Genomic DNA, 24,964 nt, shown 5'->3' on the forward strand with positions numbered 1-24,964 from the left:
GAAACTACAATAACTTTACATTCCAGCAGCCATTTTAACTGATAATTAAGAAGAATGCTGAAAACAATAGATTTATACAAAATCATAATGGAATTAGCTCCTGCTTTCGCATTTGGTGAGTATCTAGCTTGTTGCACCCAAAAAACTAATTCCCCAAAACAAGGTTAAGATGCCTTAGCTAAAGGTTCCCAATCCACAAGCTCTTTGGACACTTTTTTTTATTTTATAGATCCTGGCAATAAGATAATCCCATAAACAATGTATAACTTTTTAAATTAAAATGAACAAGAAAAAAAATCGAAGTATTATAACTAGATATGTGCCCAAGACACCAGGTTTAGAAATGAACTTCCCAAAATCTGGAGTTCTGAATTGTATCACATCTCTAATTTTGTTTCAGGAAATCTACCCTAGATGACTTTTTGGATTTCCCTACCAGTCAACAGCACTTATGCTTCAATTATATTTAAAAGTATTATAATATTAATATAGGTCACCATAACCCTCAGTTTCCTCAACAGTTTCACACCAGCACAGTCTTCAAGGTCCTGTGTCACAAACATCTTTACAGACAAAGCTCACTAGACAGGACTCCTTTAAGCACCAGTAAATGACACTTTAGAAGTCAGCCAAGTGTAATCCCCCCAGAACTGAGCACTTGCATAAACACACCCCAAGTTCCTGTCAGTCCACGGAGGACAGTACTTCAGGTATCACACTAGAGTCATGCCAAAATATGCTGGCTGATGAAGAAAATATGCAAAATAAGAAGCTATATATATTAGAGGAATCCCCAGTTTGCATTCCTTTCACTGCTCACTCAGCACAGAACACAATCCCAGCAGAGATTAACTGGCTGACTGTTATAAGAGTCTAAAACAAGTCTCAGTTCTGCAATCCGGTTTCTCAGACTAGGGGCAGGGGGAAGAGAGTGAGAAAAATGATATAGTCAAAATTACATGCACCAAAGGAGCAGTAAGCACTCCCGTCTCATCACAAATGAATTGAGGTACCAATGAAGAACTATTAGGAGTGAGCAATATAAATCAGTAGTGGTTAGGAAATACAGTTTTGATAACTATATAGGAAAGGCACATGCTAAGGATGGCCTACTGTGGTATTTAAAAGGATATAAAGTATAAGCGAGTTAAAAAAAGAATTGGATAAGTTCATGGAGGATAGGTGGCTATTAGCCAAAATGGTCAGGGATGCAACCCAGACTCTGGGTGTCCTGAAGCCTCTGATGGCCAGATGCTGGGACTGGATGACAGGGGACGGATCATTCAATAATTGTTCTGTTCACTTCCCTCTGAAGTGTCTGGCCTTTGCCACGGTCATAAGACAGGATACCAGACTAGATGGGCCATGGCCGTTCTTATAAAGAATCTTAAAGCCTCTAGATGTTCTATTTAGTACTGTCCTAGAGGCAGCAACATCCTTAATACTCTTTCCTATCTCTAGGATATCAATGTATCATTTACTCATTTCCTAACTTACACTGTGTAGATTCTACCTACTGTGCTGGAAACAAACCAGCTATTTGTTTAATTTTTCTAATTAATGTCAAAATTTTCCACTTACAGAGAATCTTGCACATGCTAAATGGTGTTACATGAGTTCTTCCAGTTTGATCTCATGATTGATAAACTAAAAGACACTTTACAGGTTAAGCCTGATTTGGAATTATATTAAAGGTATGTTACTCCCTAAGGTTTTTGTAGAACCAAAAGAAATGCTAGCAAAGATGTAGACTGAGGGAAAGCAGTGTACTGGAGCTGAGGGAACTGTGCCCAAAGTGATAGTAATTAAAACCCTTAAACTTATTAGATACAAAGGTGATGCTAAAAGTGTTGTGAATTGAGCAAGACATTTTACAGATTAATCTATTAAATAAATCTTTCAGAATCATCCTTTTTTAAAAGATTCCAGAAGCATGAATAGTAGAATTGCTGCCTAAGAGACCTTTCCTAACTTTTAAAGATGACTTGGAAATAGTGTATTTAATATCCTAAATCTTGACCCTTTGTCTTGCCAAACAAAAAGAAACAGGTCACTGGAGTTACAAGATACTCACTAATCTACTTACATTCTATAAAACCTCGTAGACGTCTGACAAAACTAGATTTTGTTTTGCACGCCAGCTGAAAATGTGTAGGCACAGGAAATCATAACATCCTCATCCTTTTTAAAATAGAGGCCTGGATGTAGAGATCGCAATACCTTTGAAAAACTGAAGGCTCAGCAGCAAAATCTTCTTGATCTCCTTGAAAAAGTTAACATCTGAAGTAACATGTTATTCCTACATACAGGCCTTTGGCTCTTAGCTGTTTTAGCAGTTTGCACATGAACACCTAAAAAAGAATTTGTTACCCCAAGATGATGTAATTATGGTCTGAATAAATGTGGCCTTTAAGAAGAGACTAAGTGAATGGCTGTCTGTTTACTTCTTTTAAGACCCTAATCTTGTGAGCAGCCATTTTGTGACAGAAGCATCAATCTTCTATATGCCTACCCTAATAAGAAGGTAATCTTGGTTGATCTGGAGAGTAGCAAGAATATACATTCTTCCTAATTACTCAGGAGAAGAAGAATAAAATATTTTCTAATGGAATTAATAGACAAAAAACTGCATATGTTTGCTATTCTGAACTAATTCAAGAAGTCAAACCAAAGAGTCAGGTGAAGCTGCTTCCCTGAAACTCCTCAAAAGAGGTCTCTGACCTCTAGGGATGAAGTCATTGTTTTCAGACAGCAGAAACAAAGGAGGAGAAAAAAAGTCATTTCATATCAATTTTACACAAAACACTGGTTAATGTAAAGCAAATTTATACCTGCACACAGAGATCCAGTGGTGTAACTCCATTTTTGTCTGGTAAGTATTTGGCTCCTCTCATCAAAAGGATTTGTGCGGTGTCTCTTTGACCATGGCTACATGAAACACAGGAGAAGGTTTACCAAAAAGTATTTAGCCCATGAGTGGTACATATGTCTACATAAAATAGCTAACAGTGCAATAGGTGTTCCTCACAAACTTTGATTCCCAAATCAATACAAACTAGGGACCAAATGCATAAAGTTACATTACAGAAATCCATAAGTAGAAGCCCAGCATGGAAGATGACCCCTCTTCTGGTCCCTCTGACACACTGTTAAGTGGCTGTTCTCCAGCCTACTGCAAAGGTATATTACAAGCACTGGCCAGAGTTGGAATTTTTTGCATATTCATGCAAGAACACTCTGACCAGAAGTAGACTCTATGCCCATTTGATGGTTCCTGAGTTTAATACAGAGCACAAGGGAAAATATAAGCATTTTTAATGCTACTTTTACATTGGAAAAGTGTACTTAGAGAAGATGAGATAGGATTGTTTCCAGATGCCTAGTAAGCTTTCATCCAATACATTTTAAATAAAAGAATCACTTATATAATTTGTCTCTAACTAACCATGTTCTTACAATAGACTGTAAGAGTAAGAAAACAGAAGTTATCTGTTATTAAAAAAAACTTTAGTCAAATACATCAATGTTAAATACTATATTTGCATAAGTGGAGTTTGAAAGACAAAACAGACCTATTCTGTCACCTAGTACATCATCCTGACAGTGCAATAATGTGGTGCATGTGTGTGGTTTTTTTACAATAAGTTTTTAGTGCTTTGACTAATCTAGATAAAAGTATTCAGAGTGATGTGCTTTACTACTTCCCTTGGGAGACTATTTCAAAGTCTAATACATCTCATTGTCAAAGCTCTGGGTCAAGGAAACAGTATAACTACTTTATGTAACATATAATCAGCTACTTTATTGTTGCAGCCAGTGGTGACCCATTAAAGACCAAAAAGCGGTAATTATGCCACACATTCCATATGGCAGCACTTAAGAAAATTAATTTTCCAATTAAATTTTAAAGGAGAAAGGAAAGATTAGACATAAGTGCTTCTATAGTCACCAGAATACTATAATAGCATGTTATAAACTGGTGTTAGCCTTTACAAATGCTCGATTTTTAGGCATATACCATCAATTACAGTAGTTTTTAATTCAGAATGGGTGAAATTCAGCCCTCCAGGAAGACCTGGCACAAAGGCTTCTACAGCAATCAAGGACAATCTTTACCCTCTGCAAATGAAGCAGTTGCACAGGAGAGGATTACTAGGTTGACTACTACTCAAAACCAATTGGCCTAAAACCCTGCATGAGAGCTTCCATTACTACTCCAGCCACAGAGGCTCTATGCTGCATTCCAATGCCCTAATCCTAGATTTGTTCAGCCCTTAAACATCTCCTACAAAGCCCAAGTAATGTGGCTTTAAGTGTATTAAATGAATTTCATTCCGAAAATAATTAGTCTTAACCCCTGTATGCCCTTAAAAATAGAAAATATTTAGCAATCTTATTGGGGATATACACAATATTAGAATCAGGGTGGACAAAAAAATCAATGATTTTTTTTAAAATCTGATTTTTTTATTGATTAGGGATTCCACAGGCTTCTGTATAGATTATTTAGGTTAATCTTTCTATCTACTCAGTATCTTCTAAACGGAGCACTATCAGAGATGCTTAGTTTTGCTGTTCTCAAACTGTGGATTTGGGTCTCCAGAGGTAACATGCTTGTTAACAGGAAAATGTTTGCTTATTAACAAACAAAACAAACAACAGACCTCAACTCTATTGTCCCTCTGCAAATTTGTGTGCACAGAGTCAATCCCTTACCTCTCTCTAGAAGTGCAAAGTTTCAAAAAGTTCAATGAATAGACGAGTTTTGGGGGTGGAATAGATCTGGACTTCTGCACTCCACACCCCTCCTGCATCCCTGCCCTGAGCCCCCTCTTGCACTCCACACCCCTCTGCACCCCAACCCTCTTCCCTGAGTCCCCTCATACACCTCACACCCCTCCTCTGTCCCAATCCCTTGCCCTGAGCCCCTTCCTGCACACCACACCCCCTCCCACACTCCGCACACCCTCCTGCACTACAACCCCCTGCCCTGGCCCCGCATACAATTTCCCCACCCAGATGTGGCCCTGGGCCCAAAAAGTTTGCCCACCCCTGCTTTAGGACATGGGTGTGTATTTTATGACAAAGTAGTTTAGATAGCGGATTCACTTTATGTTGGTTAGTTTATAACAGGGCATGATTTATAAAGGTGCATTTGACCATATTATAGGTTAGCATCCATTACAGCAATGGTTCCAAACCATTTCCATTATAATCTGCCTTTTTCACATGCTCAAATTGCAACCCCCTCAAATATTATTTTAACAAACAACTGTTTTAAAAACAGAATTGGAACAAGATTAGCCTTACAACGAAGTCTTAAACTTGCCACAGATATAACCTTCCTGGAAGACTAGTACCTTTGACTGTCTGATTTTTTTATCCACAGTGTTGTTTGAGAATTGTATACCAAGAATATATTGTATACCTAGAATATTGACCCAGCATGCAAAGCTGGTTAAATATTGGTTATTTTAACAGCTTCCTTATTTTAAATCTAAAATTAGGACTCATTAGTTTATTAGGGTATACCCTGGTAGAAAGGTGCTTAGCCTGCAATATTAACAGACATGTAATCTTATATACATGTGCAGGTCTAAAACTGTTGACAAAATATTCAAATACTATACCATACAGCATTCCAGCAAGAGGCAGAGTTTAGACTAAATACATTCTTAGTTTTCATATTTCCTGATTTGGGTTCTTTACTATGCATTGAATTAGTGTCGTTTTGTGTATTTAAAAATTAAAATTTTACATTTTGTACAGTATTTGGAAGTCAAACATAGCATACCTGCAAGCAAAATAGAGTGGAGTTGCTCCTGACACGTTTGGCCTGTTAATATCTGCACCATTGTCTAATAAACACTGCACTGTCTTTTGGGAAAAGGAAAAAAAAGTAGTGTCAAAACTAGAAAGAAATTAACAAAAATATCACTTGGCTTGAAACTGTTTAGTTTTATGCATCTCTTCAGTTATACGAGTAGATTTAATTTCCAGTAATACATCTCAAAAACAAGATACCTAAACATTAGGAAAAGGATTATGACAGTTACACCCTGAAAAGCTTTTACATTAGTCTCTATTTCTAGGACTTGGCTTTTTAATAAAAATGCCTTTTATAGGACTTTGGCCATTCTGTAAGACCAGTGAAATCAGATCCTCCCAAAAAGCTTATATTGAAGTTTAAATATTTATCAGTAAATTGAGGTAAAAAAATATTGTAGTTTTGAAAAATATATTAAGAGGAAATTCTAAATAAAAACAAACACTGTAAAGTATGAAAATGCTGAGCTAAGGTACTCAAACAACCTTAACTCTATCCCATCCACATGAGGTAAATGTGTCTATAATTATCAGTCTGATTGCTAGCTGATGTCTTGAAACTTGTAACCCTTAACAGCTTGCCATCAGGAGCCCTTTCTGGTGGTTCACAGAGTAACTTTTTGAATGTGGTCAAATGGAGAATTGGGCTGGGAACTATTTCCCCATGCTTATTTTCCCCCCCTACAGTTCCTCACTTCTCCTTGTCAATTGCTGGAAATGGGCCATTTTCATTACCATTACAAACAGTTCTTTTTCTCTCCTGCTGATAATAGCTCACCTTAACTGATCACTCTCCTTATAGTGTGGATGGTAACACCCATTGTTTCGTGGGTGTGTGGGGTGGTCTCTCTCGCTACATCTATCTTTCTACTGTATTTTCCACTACATGCATCTGATGAAGTGGGCTGTAGCCCACGAAAGCTTATGCTCAAATAAATTTGTTAGTCTCTAAGGTGCCACAAGTACTCCTGTTCTTTTGGCGGATACAGACTAACACGGCTGCTACTCTGAAACCAGTCTAGAAACCATTTCTTACTCAAAGTGGTCTGTATCACTGGATATGTGATATCCATATGATCTTAAAATCCTTTTTTTTTTTTTTTTTTAAAGGTTCAAATCTGCACACATCTATTCCACATGTATATACTTGATCCTAATGCAAAATCAATCCCCAAAATGGAGTATAAACACTTAACTGAATCGGATTAAAAGTAACCAAGCTGCCATATACGCTTTTCTGTATGTAGTCATTCTGACAAACATGGCACAAAATACTACACATTATAGTGAGTAATGCATGAAAAAATATTCAAGAAAATGAAACACTACACAAATATCTGCAATCAACTATGCAATAATAGATTAATCAACTGTATGAACAGCTGTGGGATGCGCATTAAATTATTTAAACTCTCAAAGGAGACTGCAGGATCACCCACACAAGAATAAACCACTTATTCCTATACAAGTACATGTAGTTAAGAATTACACCTCTGCCCCGATATAACGTGGCCCGATATAATACAAATTCTGATATAACATGGTAAAGCAGTGCTCCGGGGAGGGGGGGGGAGGGAGCACGGGAGACTGCGCACTCCGGTGGATCAAAGCAAGTTCGATATAACGCGGTTTCACCTATAACGCAGTAAGATTTCTTGGCTCCCGAGGACAGCATTATATCAGGGTAGAGGTGTATTAAGATAGAATTATTCATATGACTATCATTTAACCTTTATAAAGGTGTATGACTAGCCATAGTTTCAATTAAAAAAAAATTGAGACAAGTATTACCAAGTTTTTAACAATTACCGTCCGTTCAAATGAGTTTTATGAACTTACAGTCTTGTGACCGTTTTGGCAAGCCACGTGTAGTGCTGTCTGTCCCATTGCATCTTCAACATCTACGTTATTGACATGCTGTACAAGATCGTGAAGTAGTTCTGTTCGCCCATTGACAGCAAGCCAGTGAATCTAAGTAAAAAAATCAAATTACTAATATTATTAGTCAATACATACATATATTTCATAAACACAAGTGTACAAAACCTAAGGCTCTGTGGCCAAGATTTTCATAAATAGGATCCTAGAATTAGCTGCCTAAATATGCATCTAGAAGTTTAAATCTGTGCCTGAAATCACAGCAGCTCCCTTTGATCACGAGTAGATTACAAGAATGCGTTTAAGAAAGGATCCTCAAACACTGTACCTGCTGAGGAACGTAACCAGTAGACTGCCTGAATATCCTACTGATAGGAGCTACAACCAGAGGACAGAGTTAAATTTAGATTCTTGACACTCATGAGGTGCACAAGAAGAGAGGGATTGGTGCCAGCTAAGACAATCAAGAATGTTTGAGGGAGGAGCCCTCTGCCTTGATATCAGAAATCCACATTGTTCAGGCCAGCAAAACAAGCAGGTGCAAATATAATACCATGTGGTTCCACAACTTTACCCTCCTTAATTTCAAGTCAAAGCAGTTTGTTACAATATCAGCACAGAGGAATGGAAAAAAGTTAAAATTCTGTATAAAAATGAAAATTTGTTATGTTGCCTGGTCACTGAGGAAGGAGGTGGAAAAAAGAAAAAAGTAACCCTGAGCATATAAAGTTGCATTTCTGAAAGTGTTTTATTTGAACCAAAGATTTTACTGTTTTAGAAATATTTTGATCAATTTTGTCACTAAATTAACAGTTCCACAATACTTTACAATTATATATTAACAGGGACCCTTCCAGTTTTAATGATTGCAGAGCTAGTCAAACACTTAGCAGGCACAAGCTATAAGCATTTTCAGTAAAGTTAGCATATCACTGGTTTATTAATTTCAAGAGAAGCACTTCAGTCACTAAAATGGATAGCACTTACTGCAGTCAGACCTTCATTATTACAAATGTTGACATCTGCACTATATTCTAAGAGCTTGCTCATACATTTCTTCTGTCTGTAAAGGAAAGAACATATGCAATTCCAGTCATAAAAAAAGAAAAAGGGTCTGCAGAAAACAAATATCTTCCCCATGCCCCTTTCAGACTAATTCATCACATGCATCAACTGCAGTATGTAAGTTTTCTTCATAACAGTACACCATTAACTGATATTTAAAGAAAAGCAAATATTCACCAATGCCATAGAAGACACATACAGCCAAGAGTTTTAGCTTATAGGAGGGAGAGGGAGAACTGTGGGTTGATTAGACAGGTTTCTATGTTACAAATATCAGAATACTTAAGTGTCCTGTTCTAACACATTATTTCAAAATACAGTAAAAGCTGTTTTATACGGCATGTTGGTAGAATGGGGAGTCTAATAAGCAAAAAATTGCTGGCTAACTAAGAGGGAAGGAGTTTGGGTGCATGAGATGGTGCGGGGCACAGGCTCTGAGAAGGAGTTTGGGTGCAGGAGGGGGCTTGGGGCATGGGAAGAGGTGCGGGGTGACTGATCCAGTGGGTGCTCACCTCGGGTGGCTCCCTGCAAGCGGCGACCTGTCCCGGCTGCTCCTAGGCGAAGGCACAACAGGTGGCTCTGCGCGCTGCCCCTGCGCACTGCCCCTGCTCTGAGCGCTGCCTTCGCAGCTCCCATGAGCCAGGAACAGCGGCCAATGGGAGCTGTGGGGGCAGTGCCTGTGGCCAGATGCAGCGCACAGAGCTGCCTGCCGCGTCTCCGCCTAGGACCTGACCGAGGTGAGCAGCCCTCAATCCAGCACTCCACACCCTGTCCCGCGCTCCGCACCGCCTCCCACACCCCAAACCCTGCCGTCCCCGTGCCAACCGGACTATAAACCAGACTTTCAATGAAGCTCAGAAATGCCCGTTTATAGAGCTTTCCGGTTGGTGAAGTGCCGGATAAAACAGCTTTTACTCTATATAGAAGGAAGGATGATCCACTGGCACATCATGCTCAGAATACCTGGGCTAAGTTCCCTGCTCCACCACAGTTTACCTGTGTTACCTTAGGCAAGCCACTTAGTCCCTTTGGGTACGTCAACACAGCATGCAGCAGCATGCGTCCAAGCTCAGGTCAACAGATTCAGGCTCATACTACAAATAGCTGCAGGGACAGTGCTTTCAAGTTCCAGCTCAGGCTGGAGCTTGAGCTATGAAGCCCATCTCCGTCCCCACGCTTCAAAGAGCAAAGTGGTCAGGGTGATAGGCATGTCTTGTTAATTTCATGTGGATTTTTGCTTTAGTGCAAGCAAGTGTGATTGTTGATAGCAATAATCTGTTCTTTTAACAAAATAATCCAGTCCTAGAATCACTGCTAATATTGCACCTACCTTTAAAGGGACAACTTGAAGAGTCAGATTTCCTTCTGAAAATTCTGTAACTATTACCATTACAACCATCACTTAAGACAGAGGTCAGCAACCTTTCAGAAGTGGTGTGCCAAGTCTTAATTTATTCATTCTAATTTAAGGTTTTGCATGCCTAAATTTCTAAATTTAGAATTCTAAAATTTTAATGTTTTTAGAAGGTCTCTTTCTGTAAGGCTTTAATATATAACTAAACTATTGTTGTATGTAAAGTAAATAAGAATTTTAAAATGTTTAAGAAGCTTCATTTAAAATTAAATTAAAATGCAGAGCCCTCCGGACCAGTGGCCAGAACCCAGGCAGTGTGAGTGCCACTGAAAATCAGCTCGCATGCCGCCTTTGGCACGTGTGCCATAGGTTGCCTACCCCTGACTTAAGATAACCGAAAAGTATTTTCTTCATTCTTTTTCATTTCACTTTGTTTACTTGACACAGCTGATGGTTAACTGCATTTCCCATCAACTGCACTAGCATAACATCACTCACATATGCTGCCCTAGAGAACTTAAGTATATTCTTTCCCAGGCCCTTGAAGAGGGTTTCTGCCAGTCACACGACAAGAAAAGTGGAGAGTGAAGAAGCAACAGACATGCATGTACACAGAGAAAAGGGCCGGATGGGAGGCAGCGAGTCAGAGCTCTTAAGTGGTGTTATTCTCAAGATGCCCAAAAAAACCCACACTTAACCAGCCATCAGCAGGATGGCTAGAGAAATCCACTACTTAGCCTAATATTACATGTATGGCATTAGTAGGACATGTCTACACTATCAGATAAGTCGACCTATGTTAGGTCGACTTACAGCCACTGCATTAGTTACTGTGGTGGCTAATGTCCACACTACCCTACTTCTGTCAGTGGTGCACATCCTCACCAGGAGCACTTCCACCAACTGAAGAGGGGCAGTGTGGGAGACAGAGCCAGGCCAAACATGCCAGGAGTGGGGGGAGGGTTGGGGACGCAGAAGATCCACACTCAGAGTCCAGTCAGCGACTGTGCTGCAGGGTTCCCAGTGTGGAGCCCAGGTGGCAGCCCAGCTTGAAGCGGAGACCAGGAAGCAGCAGGGCTCAGGAGCCAGAAACCTGCTTCTTATCAATTTCATGCCTCCAGCAGCCAAGAGTGACAGCCAACATAAGGACTGCAGCGTCAGCACAGACATGCATAGCCCTAACTATGTCAACATAACACTAAGCCTCTTGTTGAGGTGGTTGTCTTATGTCGGCATAGCAGGGGAGTTACATCGGGGGGAGGAGCATTTCAGTGTTTACACCTACACCGTTTACTCAACAAAAGCTCACTTTTGTCAACAAAACTGTGTAGTGTAGACAAGGCCCGAGTCTTCTTTGTCTTGCAGAAGATGTTCCTTCAGGGAACACAGTTAATTTCTTGATATCTAAATATCAATCCAAACAGTGAAACCCCTTCAACTTAGTCTTCCAGATCCATGCTTTACTCCTTTAATGTATTTACCTTGTTCGTTGTCATGTGTTGAATTACATACAATTACAATATTGCAATAAGAGTTTTATTATTATTAGCCACTAAATAAAATCTCTCCAACTATCAAACTGATAATTAGCAAAAATGCTTAAGTAGTCATAGAAATTTATGTTTATTGCTTGGTTGTATTTAGATAGATCAATATTCTAAAATTAAAAAAATAAATATCCTACAAATTCACGGTACACATTCTGTGGTTTTACTTGTACTTTCAAAAGTGCAAAATATATAATTTAACCAGTATGCAAACCAAAATTATAAAACATTCTTAAAACAGGTCTATAATCTGTGTTAAGCAAAATCAGCATACTTTGAGAAGGTAAAAGTTTTCTTACCCATTTCTAGCTGCCAAATGAAGGGGTGTACATCCTGAAATATCTTGGTAGTTAGGATTTGCTCCCTTTTTTAACAGCAGAACTAGACATTCAACTGATCCACAGCTTGGATGGAGGTATGGAAAGAAAGAAAGGAAATAGCAAAATCAGTAAAGTGAAACTTCAATGATAAATATCAGAGGGGTAGCTGTGTTAGTCTGGATCTGTAAAAAACAACAGAGAGTCCTGTGGCACCTTTAAGGCTAACAGATGTATTGGAGCATAAGCTTTCATGGATGAATGCCCACTTCATCCGACGAAGTGGGCATTCACCCATGGAAGCTTATGCTCCAATACATCTGTTAGCCTTAAAGGTGCCACAGGACTCTCTGTTTTTTAATGATAAAACCACAGCAAGCATCTTTAAGAGTCAAATTCTACACTGACTTACACTATCATGCAACTTCATTAACTTCCATAGGTTGAAGTCAGCACAAAATTTGGGAAAGACTTACTAATCTTAGTTTAATGGACTCAAGACCAAATCGCAGAAGCGGGTGCAAGGAAACCTCAAAGATATAGGATTTGCCCACCCATGGCATTAAGTTTATGTTTCCCTCAACCAATTTGTCCTTTTGCAGCACTGGACTGGCCATCAAACCTCTAAACACACTTTAATTATAACATTATTTGTTTAAAAAAAATATGTTAAAAAGGTTTATTTTTCAGAAGGAAGGTAGATATTCAAATGTAAGCACAGCAAAAAGAAAAAATAAAGACTGAGGGTTACAGGATTCATCCAAATACCTGAGTCTGCCATTATTTTTGTTACATAACTGCTTCCTCTTTATTTTCTGTTTGCAATTTAATTGGTCATTATTAGGGCTGTCAAGCGATTAAAAAAATTAATCGTGATTAATCGCGTGATTTAAAAAAGTTTCTCAATTAATCGCACTGTTAAACAATAGAATACCATTTAAATATTTATGATGTTTTTTAAATTTTCAAATATATTGATTTTAATTACAACACCGAATACAAAGTGTACAGTGCTCACTTCATATTTATTTTTGCTTACAAATATTTGAACTGTAAAAAACAAAAGAAACAGTATATTTCAGTTCACCTCATACAAGTGCAGTAGTGCAATCTCTTTATAATGAAAGTTTAACTTACAAATGTAGAAGTATGTACAAAAAATAATTGCATTCAAAAATAAAACAATATAAAACTTTAGAGCAGGGATCAGCAACCTTTCAGAAGTGGTGTGCCAAGTCTTCATTTATTCACTCTAATTTAAGGTTTTGCGTGCCAGTAATACACTAACATTTTTAGAAGGTCTCTTTCTATAAGTCAATATTATATACCTAAACTATTGTTGTACGTAAAGTAAACAAGGTTTTTAAAATGTTTAAGAAGCTTCATTTAAAATTAAATTAAAATGCAGATCTTATCAGTTTAGTGCAGTGGTTCTTAACCTGGGGTGCACGCACCCCCTGGGGGTGTGAGATGCCCTTTCTGGAGGGTGTGAGACATGCAAGATTTTTTTTAGAAGGTAAATCATCAAAAACACAAATTAAGCACAGGCACATAAGTACAACTACTTTGTTTCATCAAACTTATGTATTTATTAACATTATACATTTTTAACGATTACTGTAATATACAAAGTTTTTAAGTTTTTAAGCTAATTGTAGTGTAATTTTTGATAAGGGGTGCGAGAACATATTTTGAGAACTCCAGACCATCAGCGGGCTGAGTGTAGTGTATTAAATTGCTCCCCATAGGAATGTGCTACTTACTGTAAAAAGAACAGGAGTACTTGTGGCATCTTAGAGACTAACAAATTTATTAGAGCATAAGCTTTCGTGGGCTACAGCCCACTTCTTCGGATGCATAGAAGTGAACATATATTGAGGAGATATATATACACACACATACAGAGAGCATGAACAGGTGGGAGTTCTCTTACCAACTCTGAGAGACCAATTAAGTAAGTGAAAAAAACTTTTGAAGTGATAATCAAGATAGCCCAGTACAGACAGGTTGATAAGAAGTGTGAGAATACTTACAAGGGGAGATAGATTAATTGAATACTCCCACCTGTTCATGCTCTCTGCATGTGTGTATATATATATATATATCCTCAATATATGTTCCATTCTATGCATCCGAAGAAGTGGGCTGTAGCCCACGAAAGCTTATGCTCTAATAAATGTTAGTCTTTAAGGTGCCACAAAGTACTCCTGTTCTTTTTGCAGATACAGACTAACACGGCTGCTACTCTGAAACCTACTTACTGTGTACTACTTATAGAATCATAGAATATCTGGGTTGGAAGGGACCTCAGGAGGTCATCTAGTCCAACCCCCTGCTCAAAGCAGGACCAATCCCCAGACAGATTTTTGCCCCAGATCTCTAAATGGCCCCCTCAAGGATTGAACTCACAACCCTGGATTTAGCAGGCTAATGTTCAAACCACTAAGCTATCCTCCCTCCCTTAAGGCTGCCAGTCCTGATGCTCTGAGTGGCATGGTAAGGGGATGGGGAAGAGGGGTGGTTGAATAGGCGTGGGAGTCCCAGGGGGCCTGTCAGGGGCCGGGAGTGTGGATAGGGGTCGGGGCAGTCAGGGGACAGGGGGGCTTGGAGGGAGGGTCCCGGGGGGTGGATAGGGGTGGGTGGTCCCGGGAGGGGGTGGTTAGGAGACAAGGAGCGGTGCGGGGGGGGAGGGGGGTTAGATGGGTGGGGGGGTTCTGAGGAGGGCAGTCAGGGGGTGGGGGGTCCCAGGAGGGGGTAGTCAGGGGACAAGCCTATTTTTACTACCTGACAGATTCAAAATAATTTGACATCATCTGTTTCATATTTACAGGCAAGGACTTCAGCCTGGATCTAAAAGCAGTAGAAATATTCAGTACACAGCCTCAAATTCTTCCCTGTCTGCTCGTAACTGAGCAGAGAAGTACATGCCCACCATACAGGTACTAAATGATAGCAAAGCACCTAATCAGTAGTGGAGTACTTCCCACTTCCTTGATGTCATTACCATGATACAAAATGACTGAATGCTTCCAAAAAAAAAAAAAAAACTGTTTACTAGAGAGGGAGAAAGCAAGTCTGGAATAGCAAAGCTCAGGCAGCTAGCAATGGCAGAGGTAACTCTTTAACTAACATACACCGTAAACAGGCTGTATTCCTCCCACAGCAGTCTTATTTAAAAAAGGATGAAAAAGCAACCATCAGTAGTTAATGTTTCCTATACACAAGCTTGTTAGGATATGGAAGGCCACTTGAAATCCTGAGTGTAAGCTGTCTGGTTTTGTGTTAAAAGTTATTCTTGAAGGGGCAAGTGTGCACACTGGTAATTAATTCAAGAAACGTGAGAAAAAAAATATAGCAACAAATATGCACTGAAGGTTTTTCCAGTTTAATGCTCTAGATTTCTGTGGTAATGTAATCCTTTAAGTCATCTCCCTGATTACTCAAAAGTGCTAAATCTTACTTTGCCGCAATATGAAGCAAGCTCCTCTTCACACGTCCAAATGCATAATTCACATCAAATTTTGAATTTGACAGTAGCTCTGAAACAGACCTTAAGCAAATAAAACTGTGCGTTAGGGAAAAAAGTCTAAAGATAGTTTCACCCACTTTCAGATATGCATCACAACATACATTTTATTTGCATGACTGAATACTTTATCCATTTTACAATCATCTCAGGGTACCATTTTTCTCCCTTACAGCCTATAAAAAAAAAAGGCAGGGCTCCACAGCTCTGTTAAAATACCTGAATACTAACCTGCAACGCCCTTGCTCTTCCACTTCCTAGTTCAAACTGACATCAGCAAATATGCCATATTGTGTCATTATTTTGAATGTACATTAATGTGGACTAGGACAAGATGTTCAAGACATTTCTTTACCGTGCTAAGCACTATACTAACTTTGCTTTGGGCAATTATAAATAAATGTATGCCAATACTTCTCCCCACTCCGCTACATGTTCCCTTCCACGTTTCTGGCAAGTTCCCTATGCATACACCAAGTTTAGAAGGAAAAAGTGCCAGTATAATGAAATTTAAGGAAGATTGTTAGACTGAATTGCCATTATTATGCAAGAAGTCTGACTACAAGATACACACATTTCAAATTAGGCTCAGGCTGAAACAACCTGGTGACTTGCAGTTCTGTTTATGCTGTCCAGGAGGCTGCATAATTGAAACTCTAGTATACCTGTCAGCATGAACATATTGTGGAGAAGAACCAACATCCACGCTGATATCAGATCAACAAATTTCAGCGCTTCTTACTTGCCTACAAAACTCAACAGGGGTGGGGAAGTAGCAGCAAACTTGCTTGACACATCCCTCGGACAGATTCCAACAGCTTCCCCACTTCCCAAACAGCTGTCATTTAAGAAGTCCCCCAGCCATCATCTTGTCTGATCAATATGTGTTGGACAATCTCCTCTACAAATACGATACTATGAGTTTCAATACCAACACTACATCAACTCCTGGTGCTACATCTCATTCACAAAGAAACTGCCATTGTTTCTCTTCTCCCAGTACTCTATATACTGGCTCCTTCTCCATTACTGGACACACTTCAAACTCCTGGTCTTAAGCACACACCCAGGCATTTCCAGGATTGAGTCAACCAGATTTCTCAGGTACATAAAGTATATACATAGTCATATGCAAGTTTGGGCATTCAGTGAGCTGGGCCCCAGCTATGCAAAAATCTTCTCTCTGGGCAGGTCTACACTACAAACTTGCATCAGCACAGCTATACCAATGCAGATGTGTCACTGTAGCGCTTCTGGAGAAGACGCTCTAGACAGAAAACACCTCCGCAAAAGGCAGTAGCTATGTCGGCAGGAAAAGCTCTGTCACCGACATACTGCGGTCTACACAGGGGGTTACAGTCAATAAAACCACGTTGATAGAGGTGCGAAAAATCCACAACAGTAAGCAACATAGTTATTCCAAAGAATGTATGTAGTACAGACCTGGCCTTTGTGACCCTGGATGGCAGCTCAGCAAGAGAAACCCTGGAGCCAACATGACTTTAATAAATACAGCTCTACTAAACATGTTGCTTTCTATGCCCTTAAAAATATTTAGTCGTAGACTGCTACAATGGACGATGTTTATTGTTATTACCATTTAGACTGATTTTACAGACAGACTTATGTTTGCAACCTTACAAATAAGGGAATTTAAAAAATAGTAATTTATGCACAAACCTGTAGGAAGAAACACTCACCTGTGCTGGTCAGCCATAACCATTGGCATTAGTGTGTAGACAGCAGTTTCATTATCTGTGCAGAAATTAGATTATTCAGTTACCATAAAATCTTATGTGTAAATTTATCCAGTAGTTATTGTCTGTTTTTAGAAGTTACTGTAGATGAATAGACTATTTACACTGTATGATAGATCTATATATAGATCTGACTGAAATAAATCACTGAACATTCTAAAAGAAAAGCTACTGCTGTTTAACATATTTATATGGAAAATATGTTAAAATAATATTTTATGATGTAGTTGTGCTATTACTGTGAAAGCAAACTGTTCTTTCTAAACAAGAAAAATGTACATTGCTAATTTTATTTTTAGTTTTTAATTTTTTTTGTCTATCCTTTTATCCTTCTGATTGCTGGTAAGTTCTAATTACTGAATTGTCTCAGACTCATGTAAGTTAATTTAAAAGCGAAAGATATTTTAGATTTCCTGTATTTACATATTATTTCTATAGTTGTGTTACTGATGTTACTAAAAACGATTTTTTCTCCAAATCTAATCTACTTAACACTATTAATGCGGTCAACTTTTTTGTCTCAACTTATACACTGAAAAATAGTCAATTTCCCCCTTTTGTTTCTAGACCTCTCTTTTTGGTTCTGATAAAACCTGGTTCTGACTAGCACAAAACTACAGTGTTTGGGTTCAAACACTGTAGTAGAATTACTGCTGAGGGAATTCTGCACCAAAATATAAAAATTCAGCACACAATATTTTAAAATTCTGTAAAATTCTGCATATTTTATTTGTCAAATAAATATGGCGGCGCCTACATGGCAGTGGGAAGCATGGGTCAATGGATGGGAGATCACCCTGCAGCCCTCCCGCCCCGCGACATGGACTCAACGGTGAGGCTGTACCTGACCCTGACAGTGCAAGGTCTGGGCCTGGCCCAGAAACACCCTAGGGCCCTGCACCTCCACACCAAGATAGCGAGCAAGAGGAACAGAGTCTCACATGCACGCCCAGCCCTGGCCTCCAATCCAGGTGTATGGCAAGCAGGCTCAGCCTGGCAGGATCCAAGTGTGGAGGGATTTAGTATGGGTGGGATCCAGGTGAGGGGCAAGCTGGATGCACAGGGACTCATGGGGGGAAGGGGGGGCATTCTGAGTGCAGCAGAAGGGGATGGGGATTCAGCAGGGTGGGAATGGAGGGGATGAGCTCAGTGGGAGATGGGTTTGGACGCTGGGGAAGTGGAGCTTGGTGTCCAGGTGCAGCTGGTTGTGGCTCAGTGGGGTGGAGGTCCAGGTGCAGGGAGTTCATCAGGGCAGTTCAGGTGCAGAGGACATGGGCTCATCAGGGGGAACGGAGGTAGAAGTCCAGATGCAGGGGGAGATGCTCAGTGGGAGGGTTCTGGGTGCAGGTGACGGGGGGGGGGGGTTGGATGGACTGGGAAGCAACTCCCCATACAATGGCCCCTCCCCCAGCAGCTGAAGAACGATATGGGAAGGAAGCGGGAGGAGGGGCACACTTTATGAGGTTTCTGGGGGTGGGTCTGAACCATCCCTAGCCACTCCTTGCAGGGGAAGAGGAAGTCCTGTCCTCCCCTGCCCCCCGTCCAGCCAGGACTAGCAGCTGAGCCTGGTGCAGGGTAGGAGCCACTGACCAGGGCATCCCTAACCCCTCCTCCCCAAGATTTCTCTCTCCACCAGATGCTCCAGGTGCCCAAAATGACACACCCGTGCTATTGAGGAGGGGCACATGACTGCTCTTGAAGCTTCCCTTTGCTTCCCAATCGGAAGTCTTTTTTTTTTCAGGGAAGCAAAGAAATCTGCAGGGGACATTAATTCCGCGTACATGCAGTGGTGCAGAATTCCCCCAGGAGTATTGGAATATTATTGTTTTAAAAAGTGAATGCTTTTAAGAAAATGTAAACAAAACAAAACCCAAAACATTTTATTGCAATACCTAAACTGATTTTTGATATACTATAAGATATGAAGGAATCAAAATATTCAGCATTAACAAAAGAATATAAATAGAAACAGGTGAATTTAGTATGAAATATACTTTGTAAATGCTTTTTCTCTAGTAATTTTAAACTTGGCTCAGAAACTTAAGACTGGTCTTACTCCACATACAGTTTGTGCCAATTTAGAAACAGACATATAGCAAGTAAATCTGCACAACCTCTCTTAAGCATCTTTATACCAGTGTAACTGCTTCCATACTAGATGGTTGGGCAGATTTAACGGTGACAATTAACCAATATAGTTAAATCACTATAAAAACTGTGCATAGACAAGCTCTTAGAAAGGGTGGGTTAGGGTTGGTTTTGTGAAGTTTTTGGTAAATCCAGCCCTTAAGAGGAATTAGTAAACAAAGTCCTATTTATTCAAAGAACAGGTACAGCACAAAGAAGAGAGAAATCTTTTCTTTACTTAGCTAAATAATGAAACTTACGATGTGACTCTTATTTGTCCATGAAATTAACCTTTTTATTCAACCTTTGTGCAGAGTGATATACGCTTGAAGACAAAGAGTATATATATATTTTAAACTCCTTTTAGTCCTGCACAGCCAACACAACTAAGAGTGAATGAGCTGGATTCTCTTCCATTTTGCATATCAGCAACAGAACTTGTTTTACTATTGAAGATTTTGGGGATGTTCTAGTATCACTAAGGGCATAATTTTCCCTGAAGAACCATTATTACTAGTGATGATGCTGGAGATGAAAACGCAATTTGACTCAAAGCCCTGGTTGAATTTGCAGGGCTGTCAGTTATAAAAAAACAAAACACTGATTTACTTGTAAAGTGTGAATATTTTGTAACAAAATTAAGCAATGAACAAAGCCCTACAATGTCTTTTTTTTTTTAATTAAGGAGTGACAAGTCAGAGTAGACACAGCCTTGCGTTAAAACTGTTTAAAGAGACATTTGCCTACTCATTACTGATGAGTGGAAGTCTTTTTCCTGCCAAGTTGAGGGGGCCTAAGCCATTAGCTTCTGAGAATTAAAGCTTTCATTTAAAAATGAAGTTTCTATCCATTACAGATTACAACAATGTTCTAAACATGAACAGATAGTATCTTCCTGAGTCTGCAGATGTAAAAAAAAACCTCATGCCTCTGCACAGATTTCCCAAACAGCTGCAGAATGAAAATAAGGGCTTATCTGCACACAGACATTGCATCAGTTTAACATAACCTGGTTTAAATCAGTACAACTTATGCACCTGAACTCTTTTATATCAGTTTATAACTGACCCGAAGAAGGGCTCTTTATAACCTTGAAAGCTTGTCTCTCTAATCAACAGAAGTTGGTTCAAGAAAAAAATATTCCCTCACACATCTTGTCTCTCTAATGCCTAGGACCAACCCAACTAAGACAACATTGCATAGAACTGTTTATGTCAATTCAGAGCACACCTGCGTATTGTCCACGCAAAGTTGCAACAGTTTAACAAAGTCAGTATAATTGAAGGTTATATGATTTGATGTCAGTACAACTTCCTGTTTAGACCAAGCTTAAAAGGATTATTCAGTTTTTACTGCTGCTCTTCAGAAGCTAGAGGTTAACTCCTTTCCCCCTCAGTATTCTTTATTTGTTTTACCATAGTAACTAAAAGCATGAGGGAAGACTCCCCAGAGTAGCCAGGATGCTTGAGGCAGGGCGAGGGGGAGGAAGAGGAAAATAAATTCTTCCTCCCTTCCAGTAGGAAAAGAGGAATGGAAAGCCACTAGCCAGAGAACAGTGTAAAACAAGCCCCTTAGTAGGGTCCAGGGACAGTACTCAGTAAGGTTGTCCAAACTACAAGCGCTACAGTGCCACAGCTATGCCACTGTCATGCTTGCAGCGTAGACAGCAAGGGAAGGGTTTTTTCCACTGCTGTAGTAAATCCATCCCCTCAAGAGGTGCTAGCTAGGTCAATAGAAGAATTGTTCTATCCAGTTAGTGGTATCCACCCTGGGTCAACTGAACTACATCTTTTTTCACATCCCTGAGCAACGTAGCTAAATTAACCTACATTTTAGGTGCGGACCAGGTTTCAGAATCCCAGTCATCCTTCCCATGCCCAAAAGCAGCTTGGTGGGGCCTGGACTGGACTTCTCAGTGGACTCTGCCCTGGTCCTAGCTCGCGATCCCAAGCTATTGCCCATAGGGGCATCGAGTCCTAGATTGATGCCCGAGGTGGCAGGACACGTCCCAAGTTTTTCCAAGAAGTTGGCACAGGCATCATGGCCGGCAGGCCCCTCCTGACTGATGGCGACGTGCCAGGAGAAGCCAGTCCCCAGGGCAAGCCGGGCTGCGGTGAGGGGCGCCGCAGGGAAACGCCCGCCGGTGTCCCCCGCCCCGGCGCAGACGCGGGGGCTGCCAGGCGGGGGTTATGGGGTTGTAAATCTCTGTACTCGGAAGCGGGGCAGGCCCCGGGGCCAGCTGCTGCAGTGAGTCACCCCGCGCTGGGAGCCGCCGGCTGGCCGGCGGGGGAACGCAGCTCCCGCTGCTGAGCGGGCACGGGCGCCCCTCGCCGGGGGATGGCGCTGGACCGAGGGGCCCCCCGCGCCCCTCTTACCCTCGGGCAGCTCCACGGTGCGGGCGCGGCGCAGGGACCTGGTGAGACGGTTGAGCTGCTCCATGGCTCTCTCCATCCTCGGGGGGCCCCGCTCCGCCCAGAGCCGCTGACCCGCCTCAGCCCATCGCGGCGCCGGTTGCGTGCTGCCAGAGCGGAGCCCACGGCCCTCTGCGCAGGCTCACACCCACACGGTCCCAGAGCCGCGGCGCATGCGCGCTCCTACGCGCGTGCCCACCAGCGGAAGGGCGCCTCATTGAAGTGGCTGCCCTTACCCGCAACCGCGCCCCGCCCACCCAGCGTTGCCAACACTACTACGGGGGGAGGATGAGGAGCGGGGGCGTGGCTAGGAGCTGTGGGCGGGGCAGGAGTCGATGGGTGAGCCCGGTAGGAGTGTCAGGAGCTGGGGGTGCGAGTGAGTGAGTGAACGAACGAATGAATGAATGAATGAGGAAGGTGCAGATGCAGACGCTGCTCTCTCCCTTCGCTTTGGAGGCTGGGGCCCGAGAAGCGCAGAGGGAGCAAACTGTCCAGAGGCTTATACTGAGCCATCACTATAGTGCCTCCCCCCACTCTTCGGTTTCCTTCCCATGTCCGCAAGTACTGGAGGGTGCTTGTGTCGCTGTGTGCTGTTGCGAGAAGACTGCGTCCCCCGGTGATTGTGCGTTGTGGAATAGGAAATGAATTTGGCTGTCAGGTGACTAAATAAAGATCATAGTGGACACCAGAAGAAATTGCACGGAATTATGCAATTACTGGGTGTAGAGCTGAACCTGCAAATATGCATGAGCTACACCTTACTGCTATGAGTAATCCAACTGAAATCAGTATAACTACTCCCAGTAAAGGTCAGACTTATGTAAGTGTAAACAGTATCAGACCCCCAAGATACTGCTAAAATTCTTTGAGTAGGTCCCTTCTTTTTAAGTAGATTATTTTCACAAAAGGATATTAGAAAACTTGAGTGATATTAGCATTAAGAATATTGAAGAGAACGAGGCAGTAGTAGTCAGGTATGAAGATGACGTTGATGACTGACTTGAAAAGGATTTCTGCAGTAAAAAGGGGAGTTAAGGGCAGATTTGGGAGCTATTACAAGAGATTAAACCGTCAGGATTTAATAACAGTAACCATAATGCAACAGAGAATAGAGTGACATGAGAAGTAGAGAACAGATGAACACATGAAAATACATACTTTCAAAATCTATTATTTGTTTCTTGTATTGCAGTAGAAAATAGAGGTCCCAATCAAGGATCATTGAACTAAGTATTGTATATACATAAAAGTCTAAAAAACTGAGGGGGGGAAAATCATGTTAAAAAAGAAAATATTGAACACAAACATATACATAAACTGATGTAGTAAGTTTTAATATTGAAAAATGACATTAAAAGTAATTTACCAAGGATAAAATGTACTGGCAATGCTGAAAAGTCCACTTCATTTTTGTACAAGTAAATGCAATTTTAAAAAATATTCACAGTGTTATAAAAAATTGTATAATACATTTTTAAATAAATTTATGTAGCATGTAAGCTATTTTGAAAGTCCTAACAAAGTTATCTACAGATGCAGCCTGATGATTACACATAGAAATATAAATGAAAGGCTACATATAAACACGATAAATGAAATAAAGCACATATTTTGTTGACTCAAAGGAATTAGTTAAAAGTATGCACAAGTAGCTGGTCTGTTTCTTAGTCAATTGTGTACATGCATATAACTGTTTAGCATGCTTACACTAATTTTAAGAAGTGAAGAACGATCAACTATAAGTGCATAGTTTTGTGTGCCCAACTTTAAATATTTGACTATATTATGTTTACATTTTTGATCAATCTAAAAGAGGAAAATTTATGGTATCCTGTGTCAATCCAATCCTGACTCAACAAAACTCTGGGTGTTTATAGCCAGACTGCAGTCAACTCTTAGCCCTGGTCTACACTACAGAATTAGGTCGATGCAAAGCAGCTTATATTGACCTAACTGTAAGCATCTACACTAAACTGTTGCTCCCACTGATGTAACTCGCCCACTACACTGATTTAATAACTCCAACTCCTTGGGAGGTGTAAAGTCAATGTTAATGTAGTTAGGTCAACGCAATGTCAATGTAGACACTGCGTTACTTACATCAGCTGTTGCTACCTTTCAGAAATCATCCCACAATGCCCCACACTGACAGTAAAATCAGTTCAATCACTCCCGGTGAGGACAACACAAGGATCATAGTGTGGACACGCAAAAGCAATTTAATTACTGTTGTGGCTGTACGTTGATGTAACTTAGGTCAACATAAGTTTGTCATGTAGACATACCCTTAGAAGTTATCAGATGGCTTCTAGTTTTTGTGTCATATTTATTCACAACATTTTTAAAAAGTAATTGAGATGCTGATTGTGCAGACAAGACTATAAAGTAAACACCCCATTGATGATAATAAGGGAAATTCACACTTTCTAAGGCTCAGTTTTCCTTTACATATAACATAAAAATAAAGCAGATGTTTAAATTCTGAAGGCTGCCTTCAACAAGAGAAAAAAAGGTAGAAATGAAATGAAAGATTATACTCAGTCTACACTACAGAGTTAGGTCAACATAAGCTGCCTTATCTGGACCTAACTATGTCAGTGTCTACACTACATCCTTGCTCCTGCCGATTTAAGTGCCATACCTCCAGCGGTGCTGGAACAGTTTTTATAGTGGGGGTGCTGAGAGCCATTTAACCAAACTGTAAGCCTTGTATATAATGGAAACCGCTTCAAGTCAGGGGTTGTGGCAGCACCCCTAGCTCCTGCACCTATGCTTACTACACCGACATAATAACTCCACCTCCACAAGAAGCGTAGGGCTTATGTTGGTGTAGTTAGGGCGACACGGTGTCTGTGTAGACATTGCATTCCTTACATAGGCTGCTGGCTGTCTTGTCAATTTCACAACTCCCCTGGAGGAGCCATGGAATTGACAAGAAAGCCAACTGCCAGCAGGGCTGCTGCCAGGTCTCCCCGCTCCAAGCCAGGCAGGCTGCCACCCAGGCTCCCAGCTTCGGCTGCCACCTGGGCTCCCCACTCCTCACTAGGAGCCCTGTTACCCCCCAAGCTACCCACTCCCTGCTGGGAGCACTGCAGCCAGTTGGATGCCGGGCACGGATCTCCCCGCCAGAGACAAGAAGCCCTGGGCGGCTGCCCC

The 24,964-nt window shown here is 40.8% G+C and overlaps 1 protein-coding gene across 8 annotated transcripts in view; it reads right to left on the reverse strand.

Moving 5' to 3' along the window:
- Positions 1 to 22,006, reverse strand: part of HACE1 (HECT domain and ankyrin repeat containing E3 ubiquitin protein ligase 1) — a 148,380-nt gene extending 126,374 nt beyond the window's left edge. For 7 of the 8 annotated variants that reach the window (XM_065588265.1, XM_065588267.1, XM_005287711.5 and 4 more), the window contains exons 1-8: positions 21,773 to 22,006; positions 17,214 to 17,268; positions 15,448 to 15,537; positions 11,970 to 12,074; positions 8,692 to 8,767; positions 7,666 to 7,797; positions 5,795 to 5,877; positions 2,832 to 2,928 (exon numbers count right to left, since the gene is read on the reverse strand). In XM_065588265.1, the coding sequence (XP_065444337.1) occupies positions 2,832 to 2,928; positions 5,795 to 5,877; positions 7,666 to 7,797; positions 8,692 to 8,767; positions 11,970 to 12,074; positions 15,448 to 15,537; positions 17,214 to 17,268; positions 21,773 to 21,848 (714 nt within the window). In that variant the 5' untranslated portion in view covers positions 21,849 to 22,006. The remainder of the gene's footprint in view (positions 1 to 2,831; positions 2,929 to 5,794; positions 5,878 to 7,665; positions 7,798 to 8,691; positions 8,768 to 11,969; positions 12,075 to 15,447; positions 15,538 to 17,213; positions 17,269 to 21,772) is intronic. The other variant, XM_024102426.3, reaches the window with a different exon arrangement.
- Between the last annotated feature and the right edge of the window lie 2,958 nt (positions 22,007 to 24,964).

The sequence above is a fragment of the Chrysemys picta genome, chromosome 3, assembly GCF_011386835.1.
Source record: "Chrysemys picta bellii isolate R12L10 chromosome 3, ASM1138683v2, whole genome shotgun sequence".
In the NCBI taxonomy this organism is placed as follows: Eukaryota; Metazoa; Chordata; order Testudines; family Emydidae; genus Chrysemys; species Chrysemys picta.